General features: G+C 37.9%; 1 protein-coding gene across 4 annotated transcripts in view; it reads right to left on the reverse strand.

Annotated features, from left to right (window-relative positions):
• chst15 (carbohydrate (N-acetylgalactosamine 4-sulfate 6-O) sulfotransferase 15) overlaps nt 1-25406 on the reverse strand; it is a 232668-nt gene that overhangs the window by 36534 nt on the left and 170728 nt on the right. For all 4 annotated transcript variants that reach the window (XM_028795250.2, XM_028795249.2, XM_028795247.2 and 1 more), the window contains one exon: nt 16497-16637. In XM_028795250.2, the coding sequence (XP_028651083.1) occupies nt 16497-16637 (141 nt within the window). The remainder of the gene's footprint in view (nt 1-16496; nt 16638-25406) is intronic.

The raw sequence follows: 25406 nt of genomic DNA on the forward strand, positions 1-25406 counted from the left end.
ATTAATGTGAAGATTTGAATATCATGGCACAATTGCTGGAGCTTCTCCATTGGAAATTTTTTAGGACCATGTCTCTCATTTTGAATTTGCAGCACAGCTGTTGTTGGGTGGTTTTATTGGCACCACAACTAGGGGCTGGGGGATGACAGATCAGAATGGATAAGCCATAACATTCAAAGAATGATTGAATGATACTAATGGGCCCAGCGTGTACCAAGACATGTTCCACACCATTATACCACCAGCAGCAGCCTGGACTGTTGATGCAAGGCAGGTTGGAAGCATTGGTTCATGTAGTTGGTGCCAAATTCTGACGCTACCATCTGTGTTCCTCAGCAGAAATCAAGATTAATCAAACCAGGCAACACCTTTACTGTCTTCAACCACCCAGTTTTGGTGATCTGCCTGTGTCCATTGCAGCCTCAGCTTTTTGTTCTTGTCTAACAGGAATGGAACCCAATATGGTCTCCCATTGTTGTAGCCCATCCACCTCAAGGTTTGACATGGTATGCATTCTGAGATGATTTTCTTATACATTGGTTAAGTTTGACATGGTATGCATTCTGAGATGATTTTCTTATACATTGGTTATCTGAGTCACCATAGCATTTCTGGCAGCTTTAACCAGTCTTGCTATTCTTCTCTGACCTCTTTCATCAACAAGACATTTCTGTCTGCAAAACCGCCACTCGCTGAATGTTTTCTCATCTTTTGCACCATTCTGGGTAAGCTCTAAAGACAGTTGTGCATGAAAATCTCTGGAGATTACAGAAATACTAAAACCAGCCGGTCTGGTACCAACTATCAAGCCACCGTTGAAATCACTTACATCACATTTTTAGCTCATTCATTTTGCTCATGCAAAGCATATATCCAAAGTATAAATCCAAAATATAATGCACTCACTCACTCATCAATAAAAACACTAATTTTCGTTTAGTTAAAAAGCTGAAATTAGAAAGGATGGTACATCAAGGGAAGAAGGTATTGACTAAGAAACAACACTTCGATATATTAATATTTAGAGGTAAAAAACCTCCAATAATAAAAATAACTAAATAACTGAAAATGTCAAAAAACACAGATTCACTGGCATGATGATACCCAACCTCTTGCTGTATCCAAACGGTGCCATCTTTAACCTGGTGCCTGGTGCAGCTGCGTTGTTCTTATGTGTGAGTAGACGTTTCTCACGGGGAGGGTTTCTGTTCTCTTTCACTGATGTAGAACCCTTATCCTCCTCTGAGTTCACCTCTGTTATAGGACGTGTTTATTTGAAAACTAACAGTGTCAAATCGGGAGGAGCGTGAATGTGACTGAGAGAATAAAAGTGAATAATAAAACAAAACATTAACTTTTATAAGAACCATAAATTTACAAAAGCTGTTACAGACTCAAATAAATCAAATGTATGTTTTAAGTCTATAATAGTAATAATAATAACCTCTCACTACTCAAAACAGTTAATGCGTGAAGGACCCTGGATCGAACCCGCAATGTCTCGACTTGGAGGCAGCAGTTTTTTACCTCTGCATCAGCCAAGCAGACGTATAAGTGGCTGTGTATGTGTCATACCCTATCCCAATTTCTTTTACTTTGGATAAATTCTAGAAAAAAAGCACATTTGTTTTGTTATATTTGTGTCTTTTGTGAAAGTGTTTATTTGATATCTGGACTTCAGTCTTCACACATTATACACTTCACGTCATTTCTTGCCTCGCATTTCCTGTCATACTACATTTAGATAGATAGATAGATTGATACTTTATTAATCCCAATGGGAAATTCACATTTTCCAGCAGCAGCATACTGATACAATAAATAATATTAAATTAAAGAATGATAATAACGCAGGTGAAAAAAGACAATAACTTTGTATATGTTAAATGTTAACGTTTACCCCCCCGGGTGGAATTGAAGAGTCGCATAGTTTGGGGGAGGAACGATCTCCTCAATCTGTCAGTGGAGCAGGACAGTGACAGCAGTCTGTCGCTGAAGCTGCTCTTCTATCTGGAGATGATACTATTTAGTGAATGCAGTGGATTCTCCATAATTGATAGGAGCCTGCTGAGCGCCCTTCGCTCTGCCACAGATGTTAAACTGTCCAGCTCCATGCCAACAATAGAGCCTGCCTTCCTCACCAGTTTGTCCAGGCGTGAGGCATCTTTCCTCTTAATGCTGCCTCCCCAGCACACCACCGCGTAGAAGAGGGCGCTCGCCACAACTGTCTGATAGAACATCTGCAGCATCTTATTGCAGATGTTGAAGGATGCCAGCCTTCTAAGGAAGTATAGTCGGCTCTGTCCTTTCTTGCACAGCGCATCAGTATTGGCAGTCCAGTCTAATTTATCATCCAGCTGCACTCCCAGATATTTATAGGTCTGCACCATCTGCACACAGCCACCTTTGATGATCAGGGGGTCCATGAGGGGTCTGGGCCTCCTAAAATCCACCACCAGCTCCTTGGTTTTGCTGGTGTTCAGGTGTAGGTGGTTTGAGTCGCACCATTTAACAAAGTCATTGATTAGCTCCCTGTACTCATCCTCCAGCCCATTCCTGATGCAGCCCACGATAGCAGTGTCATCAGCGAACTTTTGCACATGGCAGGACTCCGAGTTGTATTGGAAGTCCGATGTATATAGGCTGAACAGGACCGGAGAAAGTACAGTCCCTTGTGGCGCTCCTGTGTTGCTGACCACAATGTCAGACGTGCAGTTCCCAAGACGCACATACTGAGGTCTGTCTTTAAGATAGTCCACGATCCATGCCACTAGGTATGAATCTAATCCCATCTCTGTCAGCTTGTCCCTAAGGAGCAGAGGTTGGATTGTGTTGAAGGTGCTAGAGAAGTCTAGAAACATAATTCTTACAGCACCACTGCCTCTGTCCAAGTGAGAGAGGGATCGGTGTAGCATATAGATGATGGCATCCTCCGCTCCCACCTTCTCCTGATATGCAAACTGCAGAGGATCAAGGGAGTGTTGAACCTGTGGCCTAAGGTGGTGAAGCAGCAGCCTCTCCATGGTCTTCATCACATGTGATGTCAGAGCAACAGGCCGAAAGTCATTCAGCTCACTAGGATGTGATACCTTTGGGACTGGGGTGATACAAGATGTTTTCCAAAGCCTTGGGACTCTCCCCTGTTCCAGGCTCAGGTTGAAGATGCGCTGTAGAGGACCCCCCAGCTCCGATGCACAGACCTTCAGCAGTCGTGGCGATACTCCATCTGGACTGGCTGCTTTGCTGGCACGAAGTCTCCTCAGCTCTCTGCTCACTTGCGCGGTTGTAATTATGGGTGGGGATGTCTCTCCTATGCTGGTATCAGCAGAAGGATGTGTGGAGGGTGCAGTACTCCGAGGTGAGAGTGAGAGTGGGTTAGGGTGGTCAAACCTGTTAAAGAAGTTGTTCATTTTGTTTGCTCTCTTCACGTCTCTCTTGATGGTGGTACCCCGCTTCGAGCTGCAGCCAGTGATGATCTTCATCCCATCCCATACTTCCTTCATGCTGTTATTCTGCAACTTCTGCTCCAGCTTTCTCCTGTACTGCTCCTTCGCCGCCCTGAGCTGGACTCGGAGTTCCTTCTGCACGCGCTTGAGCTCATGCTGATCACCGTCTTTAAAAGCCCTTTTCTTCTGGTTCAAAAGGCCCTTGATGTCACTTGTAATCCATGGCTTGTTGTTAGCATAGCAGCATACTGTTCTTACTGGAACTACAATGTCCATACAGAAGTTGATGTAGTCAGTAGTGCAGTCAACAACTTCCTCAATGTTCTCACTATGAGATCCCTGCAGGATATCCCAGTCTGTAGATCCAAAACATTCTCTCAGAGTATTCTCAGCCTCCGGGGTCCACTTCCTGAATGATCGTGTGGTTACAGGTAGGACTCTCACTTTTGGTTTGTAGTGAGGCTGAAGCAGAACCAGGTTATGATCTGCTTTCCCAAGCGCAGGCAGCGGGGTGGCGCTGTATGCGTCTTTAACATTTGCATACAGTAAATCAATAGTCTTATTTCCCCGGGTGTTACAGTCCACATACTGGGAGAAGGCAGGTAATGTTTTGTCCAGCGTCACATGGTTAAAGTCTCCAGCGATTAGCACAAGCGCCTCAGGGTGCTGCGTTTGTAACTTAGCAACAGCAAAATGGATGATGTCACTCGCTGACTCCACGTCCGCCCGAGGAGGTATGTACACGATGACAACAATGACGTGTCCAAACTCTCTGGGCAAGTAATAGGGACGTAAACTTACGGCCAACAGTTCGATGTCCCTGCAGCAAGTGGAGATTTTGACGTTACCATGTCCCGAGTTACACCACCGTGTATTAACATAGAGAGCGAGTCCTCCTCCTTTGTGCTTCCCACAGGTACTTGCATCTCTGTCCGCTCTAACTGTGCTAAACCCGGGTAGCTCCACGTTAGCATCTGGGATGTTAGTTATGAGCCACGTTTCACAAAAACACAACAAACTGCATTCTTTGTAGGTTCTGACATTTTTTACCAGCGCAGCCAGTTCGTTGATCTTATTTGAGATTGAGTTCACATTCCCTAGAATCACAGAAGGCACCGAAGGCTTAAAACTCCACTTTCTCGCAAGCCGCTTCATTTTTAGCTTAGTGCCCGCTCTGCTGCCACGATACCGCCTTCTTACCTCGTTGGGTAAATAGGGAACCACACCGGCACTGGCATTTGTTCTCAGTGCTCGAAGTTGAGTACTTGAATAGGCGAGTCTCGGCGTGTAAAAATCCATGCCAATGTTGTAAAAGTAAGTGTGTCCAGTGAACAAATCCACATAAAACAGTGATAGGAGTGATCAATAAATAAAAATAGAAAAATAAAAGTAGAAAAGTACACACACATACAGTCATACACGGAGCTGCTGAAAAGGCTGCCACTCTCGGCGGCGCCGGATGTAATGAATTAAGAATTAATTTACACAGATTGTTGAAGACACATGAAATTTATTGTGTTCCAAGTAACAATATATTATTTACCCTATACAATATCAGGAACCTCACACCCAGATAAACAGACTTGAGTTGGGAGAACTTTGTGTATGCCTAAAGCTGTGTCGGTGGGGGACTGGATAGCAGCTGCCTGCTACTGGTGCTGATTGAGACATTTGTAAAACAAAAGACGCTGATGGAGAGGTGCAAGGGAGTTTAAGGTGGCCCAGCATTACGAGTTTTTCTCAGGGATTCTAGTGTTAATATTTGGCGAGGCTGTAGAAAAAACAAAATTAGCTGACACATATTTTTATTTGCTGATATTTGTAATTAATAATGCTCTAGCAAGTGGGACATTTTAATGTATGTTAGATAATTTTGCGCACCGGATCTAGTAAGATTTAATACATATTAACCCTCCACAACCTTCATCCTATATGAAACCTTACGCAAATTCTGAAATGGGGACTACAATTCCTATTAGCTAGTGTACTCCAAATGATTTATGAATGCTCACAAAGTTTAAATAACAGCATCAACAAATGCCACATGTCATTAAATGTAGTGATTGCTGCATTTTTTCCTCCATCACTTTGGGATAACACTTTCATTATCTTGTTGGATTACAGCATTTCTCTTAGAATAGAATTTCTCAACCTTTGTGGCCTTCAGACCCAGTTTTACCATTTAAAGTTCTTTGACAAACAAACTGCTTTTGAAAGGGAGTGTTTCCCATTTATGAATCGAGTGTGCACCAAAGAGCAGGGGAGCAGGTATCCCCTTGATGAAATGAGCACTGTTAGAAACAGGAGAAAATAGCATGTAGTGTTGTCAATCACTTCAGTGGACCAGGGATGTGCCATGAAATAAATCTGACATAAACTGTGTCACACATGTGCATCTGGGAGACAACTGTAGAGCTCTTCTAATGGCAATTCCACACTGGGACAAAGATTGGCACTGTTACCTAATGTTTCTCCTCCATTCACTCTGGCAGACCTGATGACAGCCTCTGGTAAGACATCATTTCAATGTCCCATGAGCTCTTCCCTTCCACCTTATCCTCCTCTCATGGGGTTCCACCACCGTATTGACTTCAGTCTGCACTGGGAAGACGCTTTTGCTAATGATTAAACTTGTTTTTATTATATTATTTCAATATACAGGGTTTGCCTGTGGGTGCCCCAAATCATCTTCCTTGTCTTTATTGTCTTACAACTGATTACGCTACATTTTTATTAGTGCACAGCCTTGTGTCTTTTTCCACCGGTAATGTGCAATAAAGTTCACAATAACAATCAACGATGCTTTTGCATTTAAAAAAAAATACAGCAAATTAACCGATGGAGTCAAGCCACAATTGAACAGAATGAAGCATGAATTTGTTGTATAGCTAATATAAATGCTGTTTTTAGAATGTTATAAGAAGAGAACAAGACAGTGCTTTTATGTGAGCAAAAATAACTGGTTTTTTTTTGGTATACATTCATTCAATGTCAGAGTATACTGAGGCAGTACAATTGTTAGACTTTGATGTTAATGGAGAGTCAAAATTTTTGGCAGTTTTTAAATTAGATTGAATTAACTTTAAATCACCTTTGTACAATGACCAAATACCACTTTATTAGGTATTTCTGCAATCTCTTTCACACCAGCACCATCAAGGATTATATGTAGCATGTTCAACAGTAAGCAGCTCAAGTGAATAATACGAGGGACGTTTCAAAAAGTTTCTGCACTTTTATATTTTTGTTGGAAATGGTGAAGGTGGGAGGATAGTAATTGGTCGTGTTTGAGAGTGTCATGTGACTAGTTCTGTCTGGCAAGTTGCCTGCCCTTGCAGTTTAGTATAAGAGTTGTCACTCTGTGGTGAAGATAACTGCGAAACTTATAAATTGCACCAAACAGGAACAGCGTTCTGTCATATGTTTTTTGTGGGCAGAAGATGTGCCAGGAGCACAAATTCATCTCTGCATGTGTGCTCAGTATGGGGATAAAGTTCTCTCTCGTACAGTCGTCTATGAGTGGATTGAAATGTTCGAAAATGAGCGCTCCGGACATCTAGCTACAGCCATGACCACAAGGAATGAAGAAAGAACCCTGATTTGAAAGCAGCAATGCATCAGTGGCTACACGCTCCACCAAAAACATTTTTTTACTGACAGCATTAAAAATTTGGTATGACGCTGGGAAAATTGCATCGAAAAGTGATGCAATTTATTTTTGAAATTCTTAATAAATAGAGTCAAAAAAAGTGCAGAAACTTTTTGAATGCCCCTCGTATTAGCCCTTGGTAAAAAAGTACATAGTACATAATACTTCTGGTACATCCAATTAACTGATGGCACTATAACTGAGGCCCATTGTCTTAAGATATATATACACCACCATGCTTAATTAGAGTAGTGTCTAAGGCATTGAATTTAAAACACAAACTTTCCATTGATGCCCCTAACTAAACAAGTCACATCACCAAAATGTGTACTAATTGTAAAAAAATGTATGTGAGCAATCATCAGATATCTAAGTTGTAGGGTTTACTACATAAAGGTGTTACTGTATGAGGAATTAAGGTGGTTTGTTTCAACCATAATGGTTACCTCACTCAAATATTTAACTAGCTATACTGGATTCCTGCCTTGGATGTTGTTTGGATGTCTCAACTAGAATAAGCAGCTTTGATAATGAATGGCAGGCTGGTTGGACAAAGAGATGATTAACAAATGTCTGGCTTACAAATGTCAGTGTTCAGCAGAAAAATAGTCAATATCAGGGGTGCTCTACCAAAAGGGTAGTTTGGATCTTTTATCATACTAAAGTTTAAATAATTTCTTGCTTACTAATTTCTGTAATTCCAATTTCAGGGATATTTAAAAGCTTTATTAGCAAGGAGCATCTTACTAGCTGCAAACTTTCATTGAAATCAATTTACTAATTAGAAGTTAACTCATGTCACAAGCTTTGGTTATTTAGACTGCTTGTTGTCAAGTATTTGTACACAGAGTGTGGAGGCAGAATTAAATAAATTGGTCACATTTACGATTATGTACAGTACATTATCTTGTCTTGTCTTTTGGTCCACACAAGCAGATACCTGTTTAAGTAGCATGTTTAATGCTCAATACTTCCATCCATTCATTTAACTGAATCTGCTTCATCTAATTTTCTATTATTTTTAACAGAGTGGCAGGTGATTTGCAATGAACAAACACAGCTGTGACTCGTAATTAATATAGATCTTTGCCTGGACAAAAAGTGTCATTTACAGCTGCACTAGGTTCTGTGAAATTAATCGACTTTTCAGAAACTATTTAAAGGGAATGAGAGTCTTTAAAGTCCTATTAGCATAATGTGATAAACTCCTTGCCTCATTTTTCATAGTTTTTGTGGAAAAAGAAAAACACCTGCCATAAGATCTTTTTGAAATGTACTTGAAGTTCAAAATGCATACATTGCTAAAAGAGATTAGTGCTGAGGTTAGTAACACTATCTCAGAGCTCCAAAATCTTGCTCGTAAATTTGGGCTTGGAGAATTTCTCTGTGGTGTTTGCATGTTTTGTGTAGGATTTTGGGTGTACTGTATACATTTTTTTTGCAATCGCTTATTCAGTTAGATGACAATTGCAAATGTAATTGCACAACTTAGTCAATCATGCTTCTCTATTATCTATTTCAGGTTCAACAGTCAAAATATCATTCTGGAGTTGAATATTCTCAGTGTGGTTCGAGTCTGTGTGGGCTTTGCACACATATTTTTGTTGGTACACTTGCTTCATTCCAAAGGTTTTCTTGACAGAACAATTTTAAATTGTCATCATATGAGTGTGTATATGTGTGATGGACTGCCACCTCATCCAGAGTTGATTCCTGCTTTGTACCTGATGCTTCCCGGATAGGCTGCAGCACCCTGAAATACTGAACAGGATTAAGCAGATCCAATAAGAATGGAAAGGTATGAAATTAGCAGTTATTTAAACATTAAGATCAATATAACTCTCAAATCTACATCCACAGTGAATCTATAACAACACTTGGTGATACATAGAATGAATTAAGTACCTAGTTTTAAAAAATACAGAACACCCTTTGTAAATGAATAACTAGCAGTGTACATTTTAATAGATGATGTGACCCATGATATATTACTTCCTTACTGAAAATAAATATAAATACAGTATCCCAAACAGGAACAGATTTAACATTAGCTTTCATGATGTAAATGAGTAAGACAATAAGATTATTATAATTACAGTAACATCAGCAGAACATATATTTATTTCTTAGTGATGCTCAAAGGCATCTTACAACTGTGCCAACTACAGAAGGGTCCTTGAATAAGAAATAATTTGCCCTTGCCTGCTTAGTTCCTTACGGCCATATTCTTGTTACTATAAATAAAAAATGTGTCATAAACAACTCCTGGCAGTTTAGAAACTGATTGTTTGATGGGAGCCCTTCTTTAATCACAGGGTCTGCATTTTAATTCTGCTTGATAAAAGCCTCAATACACTGGCTTGATGGCCTGTTCTTTCATTAGAGATATTAATGACATTGACTTGGGCCTTTACAATGGGAATCGGTGATCCTTGTGCTTGACTTCACCCTCTCACCACATTGTCTTTTATTTTCATGCAGTTGAAATGTACCATATATTTAATATAGTTTATTCTGATGATTGCATGCAATTTTTAAACTTAGATTTGGAAGTCAGGCAGAAATCATTTTTACAAAATCAGAAATGTCCATTTAGTAAACATGTTGCTTAAGATGGATGTTTATGTGGCGGTAATGAGCATCATTAAATGTCACTTTTGAATATAAAACAGGTTATTATCTGAAAGGCAGAGCAGCTTAGTGACTGAGATATTAGACCACTTTAAATCCCACTGTTGCTGGTTCTGTCCCCTTCACTAACTCAATGCTGCCTTAATCTGCCAGTAATTCAAAAACCAGGGAAATAATTGCATTATGAGTTTGTAACTTGTATGTTACTTTACATAAAACCATACTCTAAGTAAATAAAATGTAAAAGTTGCAAAGCCAGTGTGATGGACAGAGAGCATTGTGTGGACATCCTGGCTGGGGCATAGAAAGGTTCCTTAACTGGACAGGAGGCCAGACGATCAAAGGCACAATAAACAGGGCAAAGATTGCTCTGCTTCAATCATTAGACAGTACACTGGCATCCTAGCTGGGCTGAACTGAGGAACAGTACCCACCCAGAAGGCCAGTGTGATGGAAGAACATTGTGATGTCTACCCCAGACAACCTCCTGGCTGGACAACATGCTCCCCTGATTCATTAGGTGGCAGCCTCCCTGGGCATCGCTACCTGTGCAGACACCCACAAGGCACATTGGTTATTGTAGTCCTGTAGAACAGCCTTGTCACATTCCATGAGGATTCATTATCCCTACGTTATTGGACTTCCAATTGACCTGGAAGTCTTTCCATTGGGCTATGCCCTAGCATCGGAAGTACTCCTGGGTCCAACATAAAAGAAACTGCTTGACCTCATTCAGGAGAGTTAAGAGTTCGGTGGAAGAAGGACAAAACTCTGCAAGAGGAGTGGAAGGAGGGAGGAAAAGAGAAGAAGAATTGTATTGTGAATGTGTTTATTAAAGAAGCCTTCTTTTAAGGAATTTGTAAAAATAAACCTTTTTATCGGGACTTGTGTTGTGGTGGTTGTCTGAGGTTTGGAGTGCTGTTATGACCCATAGCGGTCACACCAGCTTTTTATGTAATATAATACATCTGGAATGTTAAAGAAGCTGCTTACTGATAGATAATCATAGTTATGTGAGTGTCTGCACATATTAAACATCCTATTTACAGCATATGTTGCGGCATTGAAACATTGCAGTGTCTTGGTGAAATAAGTTACAAATGTAATACATTAATGAATTTCAGAATATTCTGTTTTTAAGAATGCCTATGCACTTTTTTTCAATCTTGCTTAATCCAATTCAGTGACACAGAGCCAAAAGTCTACCCCTGAACACAAGGATATACATATACAGCCATGTGGTATTTACACCTCAATTTGGAACCAGTCATGTGGCCGTGACGTATGTTTAATTTGTTGTACGTTGGCCACATAGTGCACAGATTATTGCAATTAAAGCTCTGGGTTTCTGGTGGGGGTCACTGGTGAGCATACTTCAACTGCCAAGCACAAACTGATATTTGAGTCTTAGTGCCCTATTTGTTTAGGGTGTTGCGCACCACTTTTGAACTGCCACTCACTCCTCATCCTACACAGCTGTTTGGAAGTGCCATGCAGCTGTGATCCCAAAACTCTATGGGGAACCACTTGTTATTCATGTGTTGGTACTTCATAGTGATTAATCAATACCTCACAGGGTAAAGCTCAGGTAGCATAGGGAGACTGAAGAAATCGGTTGTAAAAGTAAAATGCCAGATCATGTATTATTCACACCATACTGGCCATAAGTGTGAATAGCCTTGGTTGTCTGTAAATCGGTGCTTGACTGTATATACAACACATGTATGTACTGTATATAAATGAATGACAATAACAAACACAATAACAATAGCTTAGCTGAACTTTTTTCTCTCCTATAGAACAAAGCACATAACATTTGGATTCTGATCTTTCAATTCATCTGATTACAACAGTTAAGTTCTCTATCTGGTTATAAAGTTTCTATTGCTTGCACTGTGAAGGTGGTATTGATTTGCTCACGGCTATTTCATACTGGTTTATCCTCCCAACACGCAGTTTGTTTGTGAGTGAGATGCTCCTCTGCACGTCTTACTGGATTTAGGGAAGGAAGCCTGTAACAGCTAAAAAGTATCCTTTACAAAAGTTATTACTTTTCCGTTACAGTGTTACCAACACCATAATATATTATCCAGCTTTATCTGGATTATTTACAATTAATAGTTCTTGGAATCAAAGTAAGCGTACTTATGGTTTGGTGCAGGTGACATTTGTTCTTTTCCTGGTCAGCTTTCTCTGGCACGTGTGTAAAGATCTTCAGTGTACTTTTCCTTCTATGTTCAGGAGCTGTTCTCCTTCTTTGCCTTCTGGTTGTAGGTGGTACTACAGTTTTCTTTTTGAGGTTTCACACAGTCTCCTCTTCTGCTAGCAAAGTTTACATATGACAGGCAGTTGGTGATCAGTCAACTCCTGCCTTTAGCAAGACATCCACATGGGTTTTGTTATGGTCTGTCTCCTGCTTGTGCACTTGCCATTCCTTAACAAGATTTAGACTAATGGCACCCTCGTCTAATTCCAATACAAAAATGTCTTTCACTTTTCCAGTGCAGCACCAGGTTGCCTTTCAAAATAAAAGAAATCACTACAGCTTAGGCAATGGGTCCTGTTATATGGAACAGAGTCACAGCTGGGCTGAGAGCTTTGAGCATGTACACAGAACATATATATGGGGCATGCAATGTTTTTTAAATAAAGGAACATACATTTTGCTATTGGTTTCTTAGGTGCACCTTTGTCTAATTAAAACACAAAAATATCTTTCAGTCTTCCACTCCAGCACCAAGTTGTGCTTCAAACTAAAATAAATCACTACAGCCTTTGTTACAGCCACAGCTTAGGAACAGAGTTACTGCCAGGCTGAGAGAACTGAGCATGCAGAAAGAGTGTAGATCTGGTGCTTGCAATGTTTTTTAAAGAAAGGAACAGACACTTTACTTTTGGTTGGCAGCTGGTGCAAAGTTTTGTCCATCAAAGTTGCCAATATGTGAGTTATGACACTGTGTTTAGATGGTGCATTGAGGAGACATCTCTGGGTGTCACCTTGTGATTGATCCTTTTATCAGATAATACTCAGAGGCTGAATTTCAGTAAGGCCTGGTAAAGAGAACAGGCACTTGAGCTGGACTTAAAAGTGTCTGGCAGTTTATTTTTAAGTAAAGTGTTGAGTGCCAAAACATAGTAAAATGGGTAATGCCAGTCTGTCCTACACCTACATATCTCTGGGTATGTTGGAAGTAAACTGGAGTTCTCAGAGGAAAATGTATGCGTACTGGAGAAACCATACAAACTTCACATAACTAAAGACTAGGTAAAGAATCTGAGCTCAGAATGCTGCATCCATTAGGAAGTAGACCTAATAATAATAATAATAATAATTCATTACATTTATATAGCGCTTTTCTCAGTACTGAAAGCGCTAGACCTAATGGCTGAACTTCCTTGTGACTCATTGTTCGAAATCACTTGAAGGAATTACAATTTGGAAAATTGGTTTAATTTACTCTGTGACCCAATTGATTTTGAAGATATATGGATGCCTTAGCAGTATATATTGACATTTTGCCATAGCAGGTGCCAATAGCTAACAAATCTTGAACACTGGATTTTGTCCTTGTTGAGATATTTTCTGTGCTAAGTTACATATGTTCCCAATGTTCATTTTGTTTCCTACCACAGTCTAATAATCTTTAATAAGTAGATTTGTACATGTGTGTACCCCATGATGGACTGGCATTGCCCTTAGCCTCTAACTAATAAAATGTGTACAGAATTTTTTTTAATTGATTTGGTCTAGTTTGCTCCAAGTACTCCATGTATACTGTAGCATCTTGCTTAAGCAGGCATACACCTTAGGACAGACTGAACTTTATTTGTTTTTTCTACAATATTTTATCTTTGATTTCTGCCTTGCTCCCATTCCAGCTGGGATGAGCTCTAACCCTTTTTATACCCCTGAAGTGGAAATGCAGGTGTAAAAATGGATGGATAGACTATATCAATGTTAAAAAGGCATATATACAATATACAAATTCATGTGTTTTGAGAAAAACAACTTGAAAATGTACAGAAAATCTCTGAATCTCAACAATATTTACTTCTAACATTCCAGATTATCCATCATCATTACTTGCCTCATATTGACCTTCCACACAGATGAAAACCTCTTATTCCAGCTTTCTTATAATTCTAAAGCTTTTTGCCACTGTTGGGGAATAGCCATTCCCATTTAGCTTTATGGCTCTTAGCCCCTGGAACTCATAATTGAAAATCCATCATTTCTCTCATATTTGTATTGCCTATACCTATATTTGCCTATTCTCTGAATCTACTCTATCTACTGTAGTTGTTCTGCTTGTACTATACTGTAACAGCATGGTGTCAATCCATGTACATTTACTGTTTGTTTACTCTCGTAGGCTCTTTAGTGACAGTTTTTCCATAATTTATAAGGAACTTGCATTTTATCTTGTTACTCTAAATTATATTTTTAAAGCTATATGTGTTGGTGAAGGGTTCTATATTAAATAAAGAATGGCAAATGTTGCATTTAGCTTGTTAGCTGTATATAGCCATGGCTATACTTGTGAATCAAATAGAAATTTCTGTTGTAGAAATTAAAACCACAGATTTTTTTTTTTGGTTTGACCCAACATTCTGATATATCAAGTTATCCTTGGCCTTTTCATCATTTATATCCTTGAGCATGTATTCAGTACCAAAGTATCAGATGTGCTATTACTAAAGTCCTTGTACAATTTACATTCTATATCATTACTGTTTCATTGCTTGCCACAAAAGCGGTGAAGAAGGTCTCATACATAATGCATTGATACTCTGCACTAATTAACAGAGTCAAGTACAGGAAACTAAAAATTTAATTTAAATAGTTTCTTACTAGAGTGGAGCTTCACAGCATTGGTACAGGTAGTGTAGCAGTAACAGCCAAAATCAAAAATTCCTAAAGTGTGCTTGGGAATTTAATTAGTGCAATACTGCACATTGAATGCTTTGATATGTTAGGGGAAGAAAATAAATTAGTAAATATTTTCTTTAGCATACTGTTAAATGGAAACTTTCAAGCTGAAAATAGCAATGTCAAACAGTAATAAATTAGTACATACGTAGTAACTTCTTGCATATGAAACACACTTTAATATGTGGTACTTCATTACGTACATTTCTGTAGGTTCTCTCAGTGTAAAACTGACCTGGCTAACTGGTCTTTGCAAATAAAAGAACAGCAATGATAGTAACACAATGTGCTATCATGTATCTAGTCATTTTTAAAAATATGCAGTACAGTATAACACACATTCATTATGGAGTAAAACATGACTTATATTTGAGGATTCTATCCCAATTACTTGGACTTTGTATAACCTGCATTATTTATGTGTACACAGTTAATCAGTAGATGATAACTGCATAATGTACTCAACTGGATTTCTTGAATAACTGTAGAGAAAAGCCAAGCGAAATGACACCTGTTATAGATTCTCTGACATGCACCTTCACTCTACTATACATGATACATGAGTTTTATAGATATTATGCATTTGGCCTGGTCACTGTCTATGTGGAAAGTAATGTGGAGGATAAAATGTGTGTGTGTCTGTGCGTGATGCCCTGTCCAGGGTAGTATCAATTCTGAGCTGCCTGGTTAGGCTCAGGCACCACGACTCTGAATACGATTAAGTGGGTATGGCTGACAACACATGTATGTATGCAAAAGTGAGTGTGGGTGTCAAGTGTGCCTTGCAGTGAACTGGCACAGTGTTACCATAAACGGGATTAAGTAAGTTTGAAAATGGGTGGGTTACTCAACAGGTTGAGTGTTGTACAAGATGCAGCAAAGGGAAAAAATAAAAACAGCAAAGGGAAACTCATTCTTATTCAAACCCATTTTCCCATTGTAGTCCCAAAAGGGCATTTCTCTAAACAGTATTTCTGCATTTCAAATTTGTATTTTCAAGGTTTAATAAACAAAAGGCCCATGTTAATATATCTTAAGCAATTAAATCCATTTAATTAAAACACCAGAGAATTACACATTAATGATAAATAAGAAAAGAAGCCTGACAGTAAAAAAGGCCTGAAAAACCAACATGACACACACCAACAATATCTACAGTATTACCTCTCTGCCAAATGGTTGACAATGGTGGTGCAGTGTTTAGCAATCCTTCTACATGGATCCAGCATCCAGGAACTTTACCTGTGGAGTTTAAACATTTTATATGTGTCTACGTGTACTTGTTGTGAGTACTTTGGTTTCTTCGCCCATGCTAAATCCATGCAGGTTGGATAAATGGTGATTCCAAACTGAGCTTTTGTGAGTGAACGTGGATTTCTGCATGAATGAGTCCTGCTGTGGATTGGCACCCCAACTAGCCCACCGTTTGTTCCTACCTTATACCCAATGCAGCAGGGATAGCCTCTGGCCTCTTGTATCATGTAATCGATTATGTGTGCTTTAGAATGTTATGCTTTCTCTTAAGCAGTTAAAATGTTTGAATGTTTAAATTGTTTGATTTTAGTCTTTCTGTACAAACAAATGTGTGGCTTCATTATGCCAGGTTTTATGTTGGCTTTTATAGTGTGGAGTCCAGATCAGAAGAAATTCTAACAGCATTCCCATTATGTAACAATATAATTTAGCAGCTAAAAATTCCTTTTAAATGGCTATACTTTCTAAAACGTCTCTAAAAGTTCAAAAACTATTAACCGTACCATCTTCGGTCAACACAGTATAATCAATGGAGCTTTTCTATTTTTTTTTATATATTTTTGACAACCAATAAAATCACATTTACCAATAACGATGTTGTGTTTGTACTGGGTTGTTGCATTTCCATGTGCCTGATCCTGAATCTGAAAAGCAGCCAGATCAAACAGATCCAAATAGTCTTCAACAGGATAGCGGTCATGAAACCCTTCACTTAGTCGAATTATACCTGGGTAAAATGAAAAAATAAATAAATAAAACAAATAATTGCATTTAAATAAATCAACAGTTACAAATACTGTACATAATCAACTGTAAGATAATTCATGTTTCACCAACTCTGTGAAACATATAAAATGCCCTGAAGCTACCAGCTGTGAGGCTACCACAGCCTCAATATTTGGTTTTCTTTTTAATGTTCTCTGCTGTTTCAGAGCTGTGGGATTCCAGAAGAAATTTAGCTGACTGCTGAGAAAGTGCAATGAAATGTCTTCACTGTTAAACAGTGCCATTTGTTGTTAATAACATTGGCCTACAGGGAAAATGTTTGTGTTCTGTTGGCACACAAAGCTCTATAAGGATGCTTACAATTTACATATGCACTTCCAGAAAAGATCTTCCTAAAATTGGAGAAGATGTATTTCTTGACCATTAATAAGCTCCACATGCAGAACAACTCATTGAACTGTTATTCGTCAATTTAAGAAAGTAAAAAGCTGTTACGTTTTTCATAAAATCAATAAATTCTTAAATAACACTGGAGAAATTAACTGTGCATTTAAAACCAGTTACTAGTGACATAGATGTACAATGGTGTTTTAAAAGTTAAGATGCCTGTTATATTAGATTTTCATGTTTGAAAGGTGTACACTCTTTAGTTTTTCCAATTAAAAATCTATTGGACATATGTGAGGACATATGAAAACATTTTGATTTCTTGGTACCAGTGGGAATGGAGGGGAGGTGAATTTTGAAGAACTCCATCATCTAGATGCCTTAAGCCTTTTGTTCCTAAATAACCAGAAACACTTGAAAAGCAGACGTTAAAGACATGATAATTATAAATGTTATTAACCCATGATATGAAACGCTAAATCACCTCCATGGACCACATATAATGAATTATCCAATATAATTTTACAAACCCATTTTTGAAAATAACCAAAATAAGTCTGTCTTTCTCTTTGAAAAAAAAGAAGCTAGTCCAGTTCATTTGAAAATTGCCATGTGGGGAAAATTACTTCATACATATGTAACAGCAATTTTTGGATTACTTTATCAACAATGGAAATGATACCTGGTTCTTTTAGAATGGAATATTAGTAACTGGGGCAGCATTGTGATCCAGTGGTAGCGCTGCTGCCTTGCAGTATGAAGACTGGGGTTCACATCCTGGGTCCTCCCTACTTGGAGTCTGCATGCTCTCCTTATGTCTGGGTCGGATTCCTCCAGGTGCTCCAGTTTCCTCCCACAGTCTAAAGACATGCAGGTTGGGTGAACTGATGATACTAAATTGGTCCTAGTGTGTGTTTGGTGTATGTGTGTGTTCACCCTGCAATGGACTGGGACTGTGTGTTGGGTTTAGTCCTGCCTTGCAATCTATGCTAGCTGAGATTGGCTGTAGCACTCCTCCCCCTAAATGATCCTGCTCTGAATTAAGTGAACTTAATTTCTTAAGCAAGATCAACAATTTTATGCTTGTAGAGTCCATTTAGAAAATTCTGTTTAAATACCACAAATTAAGGTCTAGAAAAAAAGTCTTTCAAGAAATCAAATCTAGTCCCTTATGTTCTAAAGCAGTGTTTTTTAACCTTTTGTTTCCTTACGAACCACTTTTCCGTGATGCACGTCTTCATGACTCGTAATCGCCACAGAACAGTGACTGATTGTTGTTCTGATCTTGCTCGGAGAATCTCCATTGATCATTGTCTGTTTCCCCTTGGATTGTCGTCCGGTGTGTTTTTTCTAGTTATGCAATTCAAATTCCATTCACGCAACCCATAGTTTAAGAAAGTCTTTTCTCAAGATTTCTAGGCAAGTCTCCAGTCTCCTTTGTTTCTCTTAAATAATATAAAAAGTAGCAATACATCTTATATGAACATGTTTATTTAAGAAAACTTCATTCTGGTTTGTCAAAGAGGGAAACAGAATTTTCTATTTATTACTGTTTCGCTCTCTTCAATGTAAGAAATTCTGTCTCATGGATTTATGTTGTGCCCTTGATAATGTGAGGGACAATATGCAGAGGTGGGAGTCCTGGCTAGGAAGGAGCGTGGTTCCTTAAACGGACGGGAGGCCAGCCCTATGCCACTCCAAGAAATGGGGCAAAGAAAACTCTTCCTTGCCCAGAATAGAGGCAGAGGATGTTGATGCCAGGTGGAATACACAGGCGTCCTGGCTGAGTTAGATCCAGGAACAATACCAAGCCAGTAGGCCCATATATTGGAAGGATTTGGGAGAACAATGGATTTGGTACATGGCCTCCCCCAGAACATTAGATGGCAGCTTCCCCGGATTGCAGCGGGCACTATGGGACTTGGAGTTCTTTGTCTCAGCACTGTTGGATACTGTGGGTGCCACCAGGGGGTGCTACAAAAAGAGAGCAGCAATATGGCATAGGGTTTCCACCTTCCACAGACCATGTGGGTGGAAGAGCAGAAGCACTTCTGGGTTAGCAAATATAAAATGACTTGCCACCATCATCCAGGTAAGTCAGAGTTGGGTTGGAATGGACAATACTCGCCTGGGTGGTGTTGAGGAGTAGAAGAAAGAAAGAAAGAGAGAGAAAGGAAGAGAAGAGAATTTTGATGATTATTGGACCCGTGTGGAAGGTATATGTAGAAATAAAGCAGCTTTATTTCAAAGGGACTGGTGTCTGTGAAGTTGTATCTGGAAATTGGGGTTCTCTGGTCCCCCCTAGTGGCTCACACTAGTAATAACTATTCTATTCTACAACAGAAATGTTAGAACAAGACTGCATTAAAATTTGCTTATTTTGTGATTAATTAGTATTTGTGTGCATCCTTTATGTGTTCTTATGCATTTTCACCAGCAGTGCAATCTCAGAGCTGGATTAATAGGAGTGCTAACTAAATAAAACACTAACATTTAACTGAATGAAATTAAGTAGAAATTAAATAATTACAAATGATCAGATTAAATCTTTCTGTGCCCTATTTTATCATTTTATATATATCAAATTCCGAACACAGATTGGATTTGCTATTTTTTTACTGCAGTAATTGCACAAAACCTAAAGAATAAATTAATAGGTAAAGAGAAGGGTTTCATGGTTCTGTTTCAATATGTACTGTATATTTCTAATAATTCATTCTACTCTGTCTAATTGGATGAAAAGACAGATCAATAGACAGAAAGATGGATTGTACTAAAATGATTAGCATACATTTATATAATGGACATTTTGTATACTCCATACTTCTTTTAAATAAAAGTTTAAAATAATCTCTTTTGGTAATTTATTATTTTATTAAACCCCAACATCCACAGCTTAAAATGTTCAATTCTCTTTGACGTAATTATGAAAATGCAGACTGTCATGGCAATTAAACAAGTTAAATTTTTTTTAAATTGTGTATAAAAATGCTAAAAATGTATGAAATGGAATTCTTAATGTCTGAAGGGAAATGTGTTTGTCTGTTGGCATACAGTAACTGTTTGATCTGTTTTGATGTAATGTACTACTTTTTAATTATGTGCCAAGTTATAATGCTTTATTCTTTTAATGTTTTATTATTCTGGCTCATTTTCTAGTCCTAAATCCATATTAACAGGCTGCCAGGTAGCAGAACATTCAATTTCACCTCTTTGTAGTTTTTCTTTAGGTTTCCTTGATGTACATCTCACATCCTGAATTTTACAGTTATTTATTAATAGTGATCTCATTCTTCTTTGTGTAACCTGAATTATTTTCATTAATCACAAGGAGAATTTCAAAGAATACACAGACCCAAAATGTCATACATGGGAACTGAAGTTGTTTACAACAAGAGTCAAAGGATGCTCTTAGGCAGCCACAACTTTCACAGACTAGTCAGCCTTCAGATAATCCTCAGTAGGATACTGAAAAGTATGCTGATGTGCACAGTTGCATCATGCAGAAAATATTCACTTCTATTGTATATATATACCTTGCTGAAAAAGGGGACAAGCTCTAATAATCAAAGAAAAACTATTAAAAATGGAGGACTGCTTGTTTCAGAAAAGCAAATATTTTAATTAACTTTCTTGTAAAATGTCATGCTTGGATTTAAAAAGCAATTATTGGTCCAAATTTTAATTTCCATTGTTAAGTGGATTATTATAAAAGATTTTCTGACTAATGGGTTGAAACTACACAGCACTCAACAGGTAGTTAGGGTTGAGCATTAAAACAAATCAAACCAGGACTCTATGGGATGCAACGCATACAGTTGTGACCAAAATACTGGCACTGCTACAGATGTTTTCAGATAATCAACCAGTTCTCTTACAAAATGTATACCATTACAAAATGTGTAATGTCAACATATAGTTTCGTTATCTGCTTTGGAAGAACACAAAAAAACGTGGAAAAAGAGTAATTTAATCTTATGTCACACAGAACCCCAAAAAGGGCATTGACAAAATTATTGCCACTTTTCACTTTTCAGAAGTAAGAAATAAATGGATTTCAAGCAGGTAATCCTACTGTAATTGGTATTCTAAATTACGTGTGGCATGTTGCAGATGCTGGCAGTTTACAAGTCACATATTCAACCAGTCTAAAAAGAAAAAGGGGATTTGACTTGGGTTTATTGTGTCTGTGTGTTCTACACTCAGCATGGAGAAAAGACAGAAAAGTAAAGAATTGTCCGCAGAGGTGAGAAATAAAATTGTAGAAAAGCATTAACAACTGCACAGTTTCAACTCCATCTCTAAGGACCCTCATTTTCCTGTTCCTGTAGCCAACCTCTCTGGACAAGGATGGAAGCAAAAACTGATGAAAGATTGCAACTAAGGATTGCACAAATAATGGAGAAAGACCCTTGATCAACTGCCAAAGAGATCCAAGCTTACCTCCAGATAAGAGAGTTATAACAGTGTCCACTCACACTATCTCTCTCCACCGCAATGAAAGGCTGTATAGTAACCTACTCAATAGGACCCCATTTCTGACACAGATACACAAAAGAGCCATACTGGAGTTTACTAAAATCCTTCTGAGAGAAAGTGGTCTGGAGCGATGAGACCAAATTAGGAGGGTTTGCTAAAGCCCATTATCTGTATGCTTATGTTCAAAGTAGTCCCTACTGTCAAACACTGAGGTGGATCCTTGATATTTTGGGGGTTGCTTTGCCGCCTCTGGCTCTAGGTACCTTGCAACTGTGCATGGTATCAAGAAATCTGAAGATTACCAAGGAATTCTGGAGTGTAATGTAGGATCCAATGTCAAAGTATAGTCTCCATCAAAGGTCATGAGTCTTTTTAGTATGACAATGAGCCAAAGCATACTTCAAAAATATATGGTTTCGAAACAAGTGTTGGACTGTTTTGAAGTCTCCTAATCTAAATCCCATTAAACATTTCTGGGGATATCTGAAAAAAGATATTGGGTGAACACACCCATGAAAAGGACTGGTGAAAAATCAGAGTACAACGATGCTAGAAACTCATTCATAGCTATAGGAAGTGCAGGACTGCAGTTGTTCTTTCCAAAGGGTGTGCCACCAATTATTAAGTCAGCAGTGCCAATACTATTGTTAATGCTCTTTCCTGGGTCCTGTGTGAAATAAAATTATATTTGCCTTTTTTTTCACCCGGTTTTTTGTGTTCTTCCAATGCAAATAACTGAAATACATATACAGTAGTATGGCATTATAAAATGTTTGAAAATAACATAAAATTTTTGGAAGAATTTTTTCCCACAACTGTACGTCTATTGCCAAAACTGAATGCAGGGAGGGAGACCTGCAGCTTCATCATTATTAAGGAGATTCATGCAGGGCTTTAAGGAAGGTCTCCAATTATTTTAATTGAATACAAGTTATTCAGTAAAATGAAAGTGAGGTGAAAAAACATTGAACTAAATTTTGGAAAGTGTCAATGAATAATATGCAAGTGGTTTGCAGTATGTTATTTCTGAAAGAAGCAGATGATTCTGATCAATTAACTTCATAATCTGATTGATATTATAACTGGAAGTCAAAAGTTCAGAATGTGCAGGAGGTTGACGGGAACACTACCTATAACATACTGTATACACCATAAAGCAAGATAGCACATGAGATACTTAGAACCTTGACTAGTATAAGATATTGTTTGAGGTATTCTGAACCATAACCAGTGTAATATGTTCAAAATCTGAAGAGCCACTTCCAGATTCTTGAGTGAAAGTAGACATGAGCATCCCTTTGAGCTGGAAAATTTAACTCAACAAATACACTCTCAGTATCACATGATAAAAGAACAGAAAGCAAAAGAAAGCAAAAGCATTGTGAGATTCTTTATTAGTAATTTTGATTTAAAAAGATGTTCTCAATTAATTTGTTTATGGTCATATATTAATTTCCCCGTAATCAGTTTTATCGTTGATTTTGTTATGAATGACTTATTCTGAAAAAATCTTGCAGCATCAATCTTTACTTCTTATTTATAGTCCAACCACTGTGATGAATCAGGATTTTGAAATCATAATAATTAATTCTTTTCTGGAGTGATGAGAAGTTGTTGTTCTATTTGCTTAGATTTTTTATCCTTATTCCACAGGTGACATTTTCTTTTTTTTTTTTTTGCTTTAGTTTGGTCAAGACCATTTTATGTCCTCACGCTCTGCTAATTTTTGATGGGTAAGTGCAATTTGATAAATCCAAGCTTTCAGATTCATAATAAATAAAAAATTACACTGATTAGTATTGAAACAAGCTAGTTTGAGTACCTTTTTGCAAGGTTATTTTGATTCTGGTTCTGACTATCATTTCAGTCTGTCTTTTTCAGTATTTTTGAGCCTTGCATGTTTCTACACTAAGACTTACTAATACTTTAATTCCCTGAGCGCTTCCATCTTCCCTATCCCTCTGGATACCTCTACATTTGAATGGAGTTCATAACACCCATTTGTACATGTGAGTTGCGCAATATTTGCTATTTAAAGCTTGAAAGGAGACATTTTCTTTGATTTCAATACAGGACCTCTCATTTAAATGTGCTTGAATTATCAATGATGAATGCTTTGACCGTCACGTGCAGCACGGAGCAATTTTAAATACACACTGGGTAAGTCATCAGAAACTGTTCTAAATTTTTAAAATAAATTTGTTATGAAATTGCTTGGTTTTTCAAATGAAAAATTTCCATATAAGTGCATTGGAGGTGAGTTGAGAGAAACTGAATTTTAGGACATTACCTTTAATGAACAGAGATGAGTGGGATAAGACAGAGTTTAAGTGCGGAGTCGGACGTTAGAATGATAATGTGCAACCTATATATAAATAAGAAAAGCAACAATGAAAGAAAAAAGAAAATTCTTTAGATGATGGGTTAAACACATGAAAAATCCAAACCCCAATCTTGTGAATAAAAGGGTAGAACAGGGAAGATGGATAGGCAGTGAGAGTAGACTTTAATTGAAAATAAGAGTCCCTATTGTCTATACTGTAGCAGACTTAGCTTTTTAGAAAGAAAGCGATTGCTTAGGCAATTAGGGAAAAATGATCTGGCCCAGTAGCTGTCAGTATGGAGTTTGCTTTTTTCTGCCAGAAGGGGTTGTCTGCAGGCATTCCAATTCCCTCTCATATCTTAAAAGTTCAGGATGTGATTTAATATGAGACTGTTTTTAAAGGCTGGCTACTCACTCAAATCTCACTCAAATTTTGTTTCTGCTTTAGGATAGATTCTGGTGAGAGACTTTGGCTCCTTGTAACCCTGTGGTGCAAAATGTAGGTTTAGAAAAGTGGATACATGAAATAATTATGTAAATAGGCACTTACTAATAAATGTGCTTAATAAAACCTTAGAAATGACTTAAAGGAATCACTTTCTGTAGTGTGACACTGAAACAATCATCATATTGTACAAAGGGAAGGTCAAGCTAAAGTTGCAAGGACAAGACAAAACCTTTTAGTCTGCTGGAATCCAGGCACTTCCAGGCAGGTGGCACAAATGCAATGAGCAGGGTAGAGACTACATTGAGAAATGACATTATCAGTTTTGTTAAGGTTCGTTCCATTTTCAAATAAATCCAATTTTCTAATTTTAGCTTGATTCCCCCTTGTATATTAGTGATCAATTGCATCTTTAATTATTCATCATTTTGGGATACTGATGTACCTGTCCTTCGGTATCTACACTTATTTGATTTACTGTAAATACTGCAAACAAATAGAATTTTTTCTTGCTATAGCATTTTGCTTCTTCCCAATAGAGTGCTATGGCTGCATGTTTATTAACTGTGACTGTCTCTTGTGGGTGTGCATTGAAGATACTTTCTGTTTTACCTGGCAGCAAAACTGCTCAAAATAATTCTATCTATGGTGAGGTTTGCCTCACTTACTTTCAGGGAAATATTCAAGAACACTGCACTCCTTCCATTCACTGCTCCTTTCTCAAACATACTGCACCCCCAAAGAAAAGGCAATTTACTAAAGGGGTGTTGTAGTAATGGAAATTTCTTGTAAAGATACTCCTTTCAGTTTTATTTAATATATGGATGGATGTATCTATAGAACTTTACTTTCTTTTTGCAATATTTGTCTTAATAGCAAAGCAGTGGAAAATGACATAAAATTCTATATTATAATGCAATACCCACATACAGTATACTATACATAATGTCATTCATATAGTATTATCTAAAGTCATAACAGAAAAGCCTGCACTTGAAGGCAATTAGCCAAGTAAACTAATGCTTTATTTACAAGCCAGTAAACATCTAGTCAAGCAGGTCAGAAGAGAAGGCAATTAATACAATTTTAGCAGACTGCAACACAAAGACCAAAGGTTTAAATTTACTGTAAACAGT

Source organism: Erpetoichthys calabaricus, chromosome 2 (assembly GCF_900747795.2).
Source record: "Erpetoichthys calabaricus chromosome 2, fErpCal1.3, whole genome shotgun sequence".
Lineage (NCBI taxonomy): Eukaryota > Metazoa > Chordata > Cladistia > Polypteriformes > Polypteridae > Erpetoichthys > Erpetoichthys calabaricus.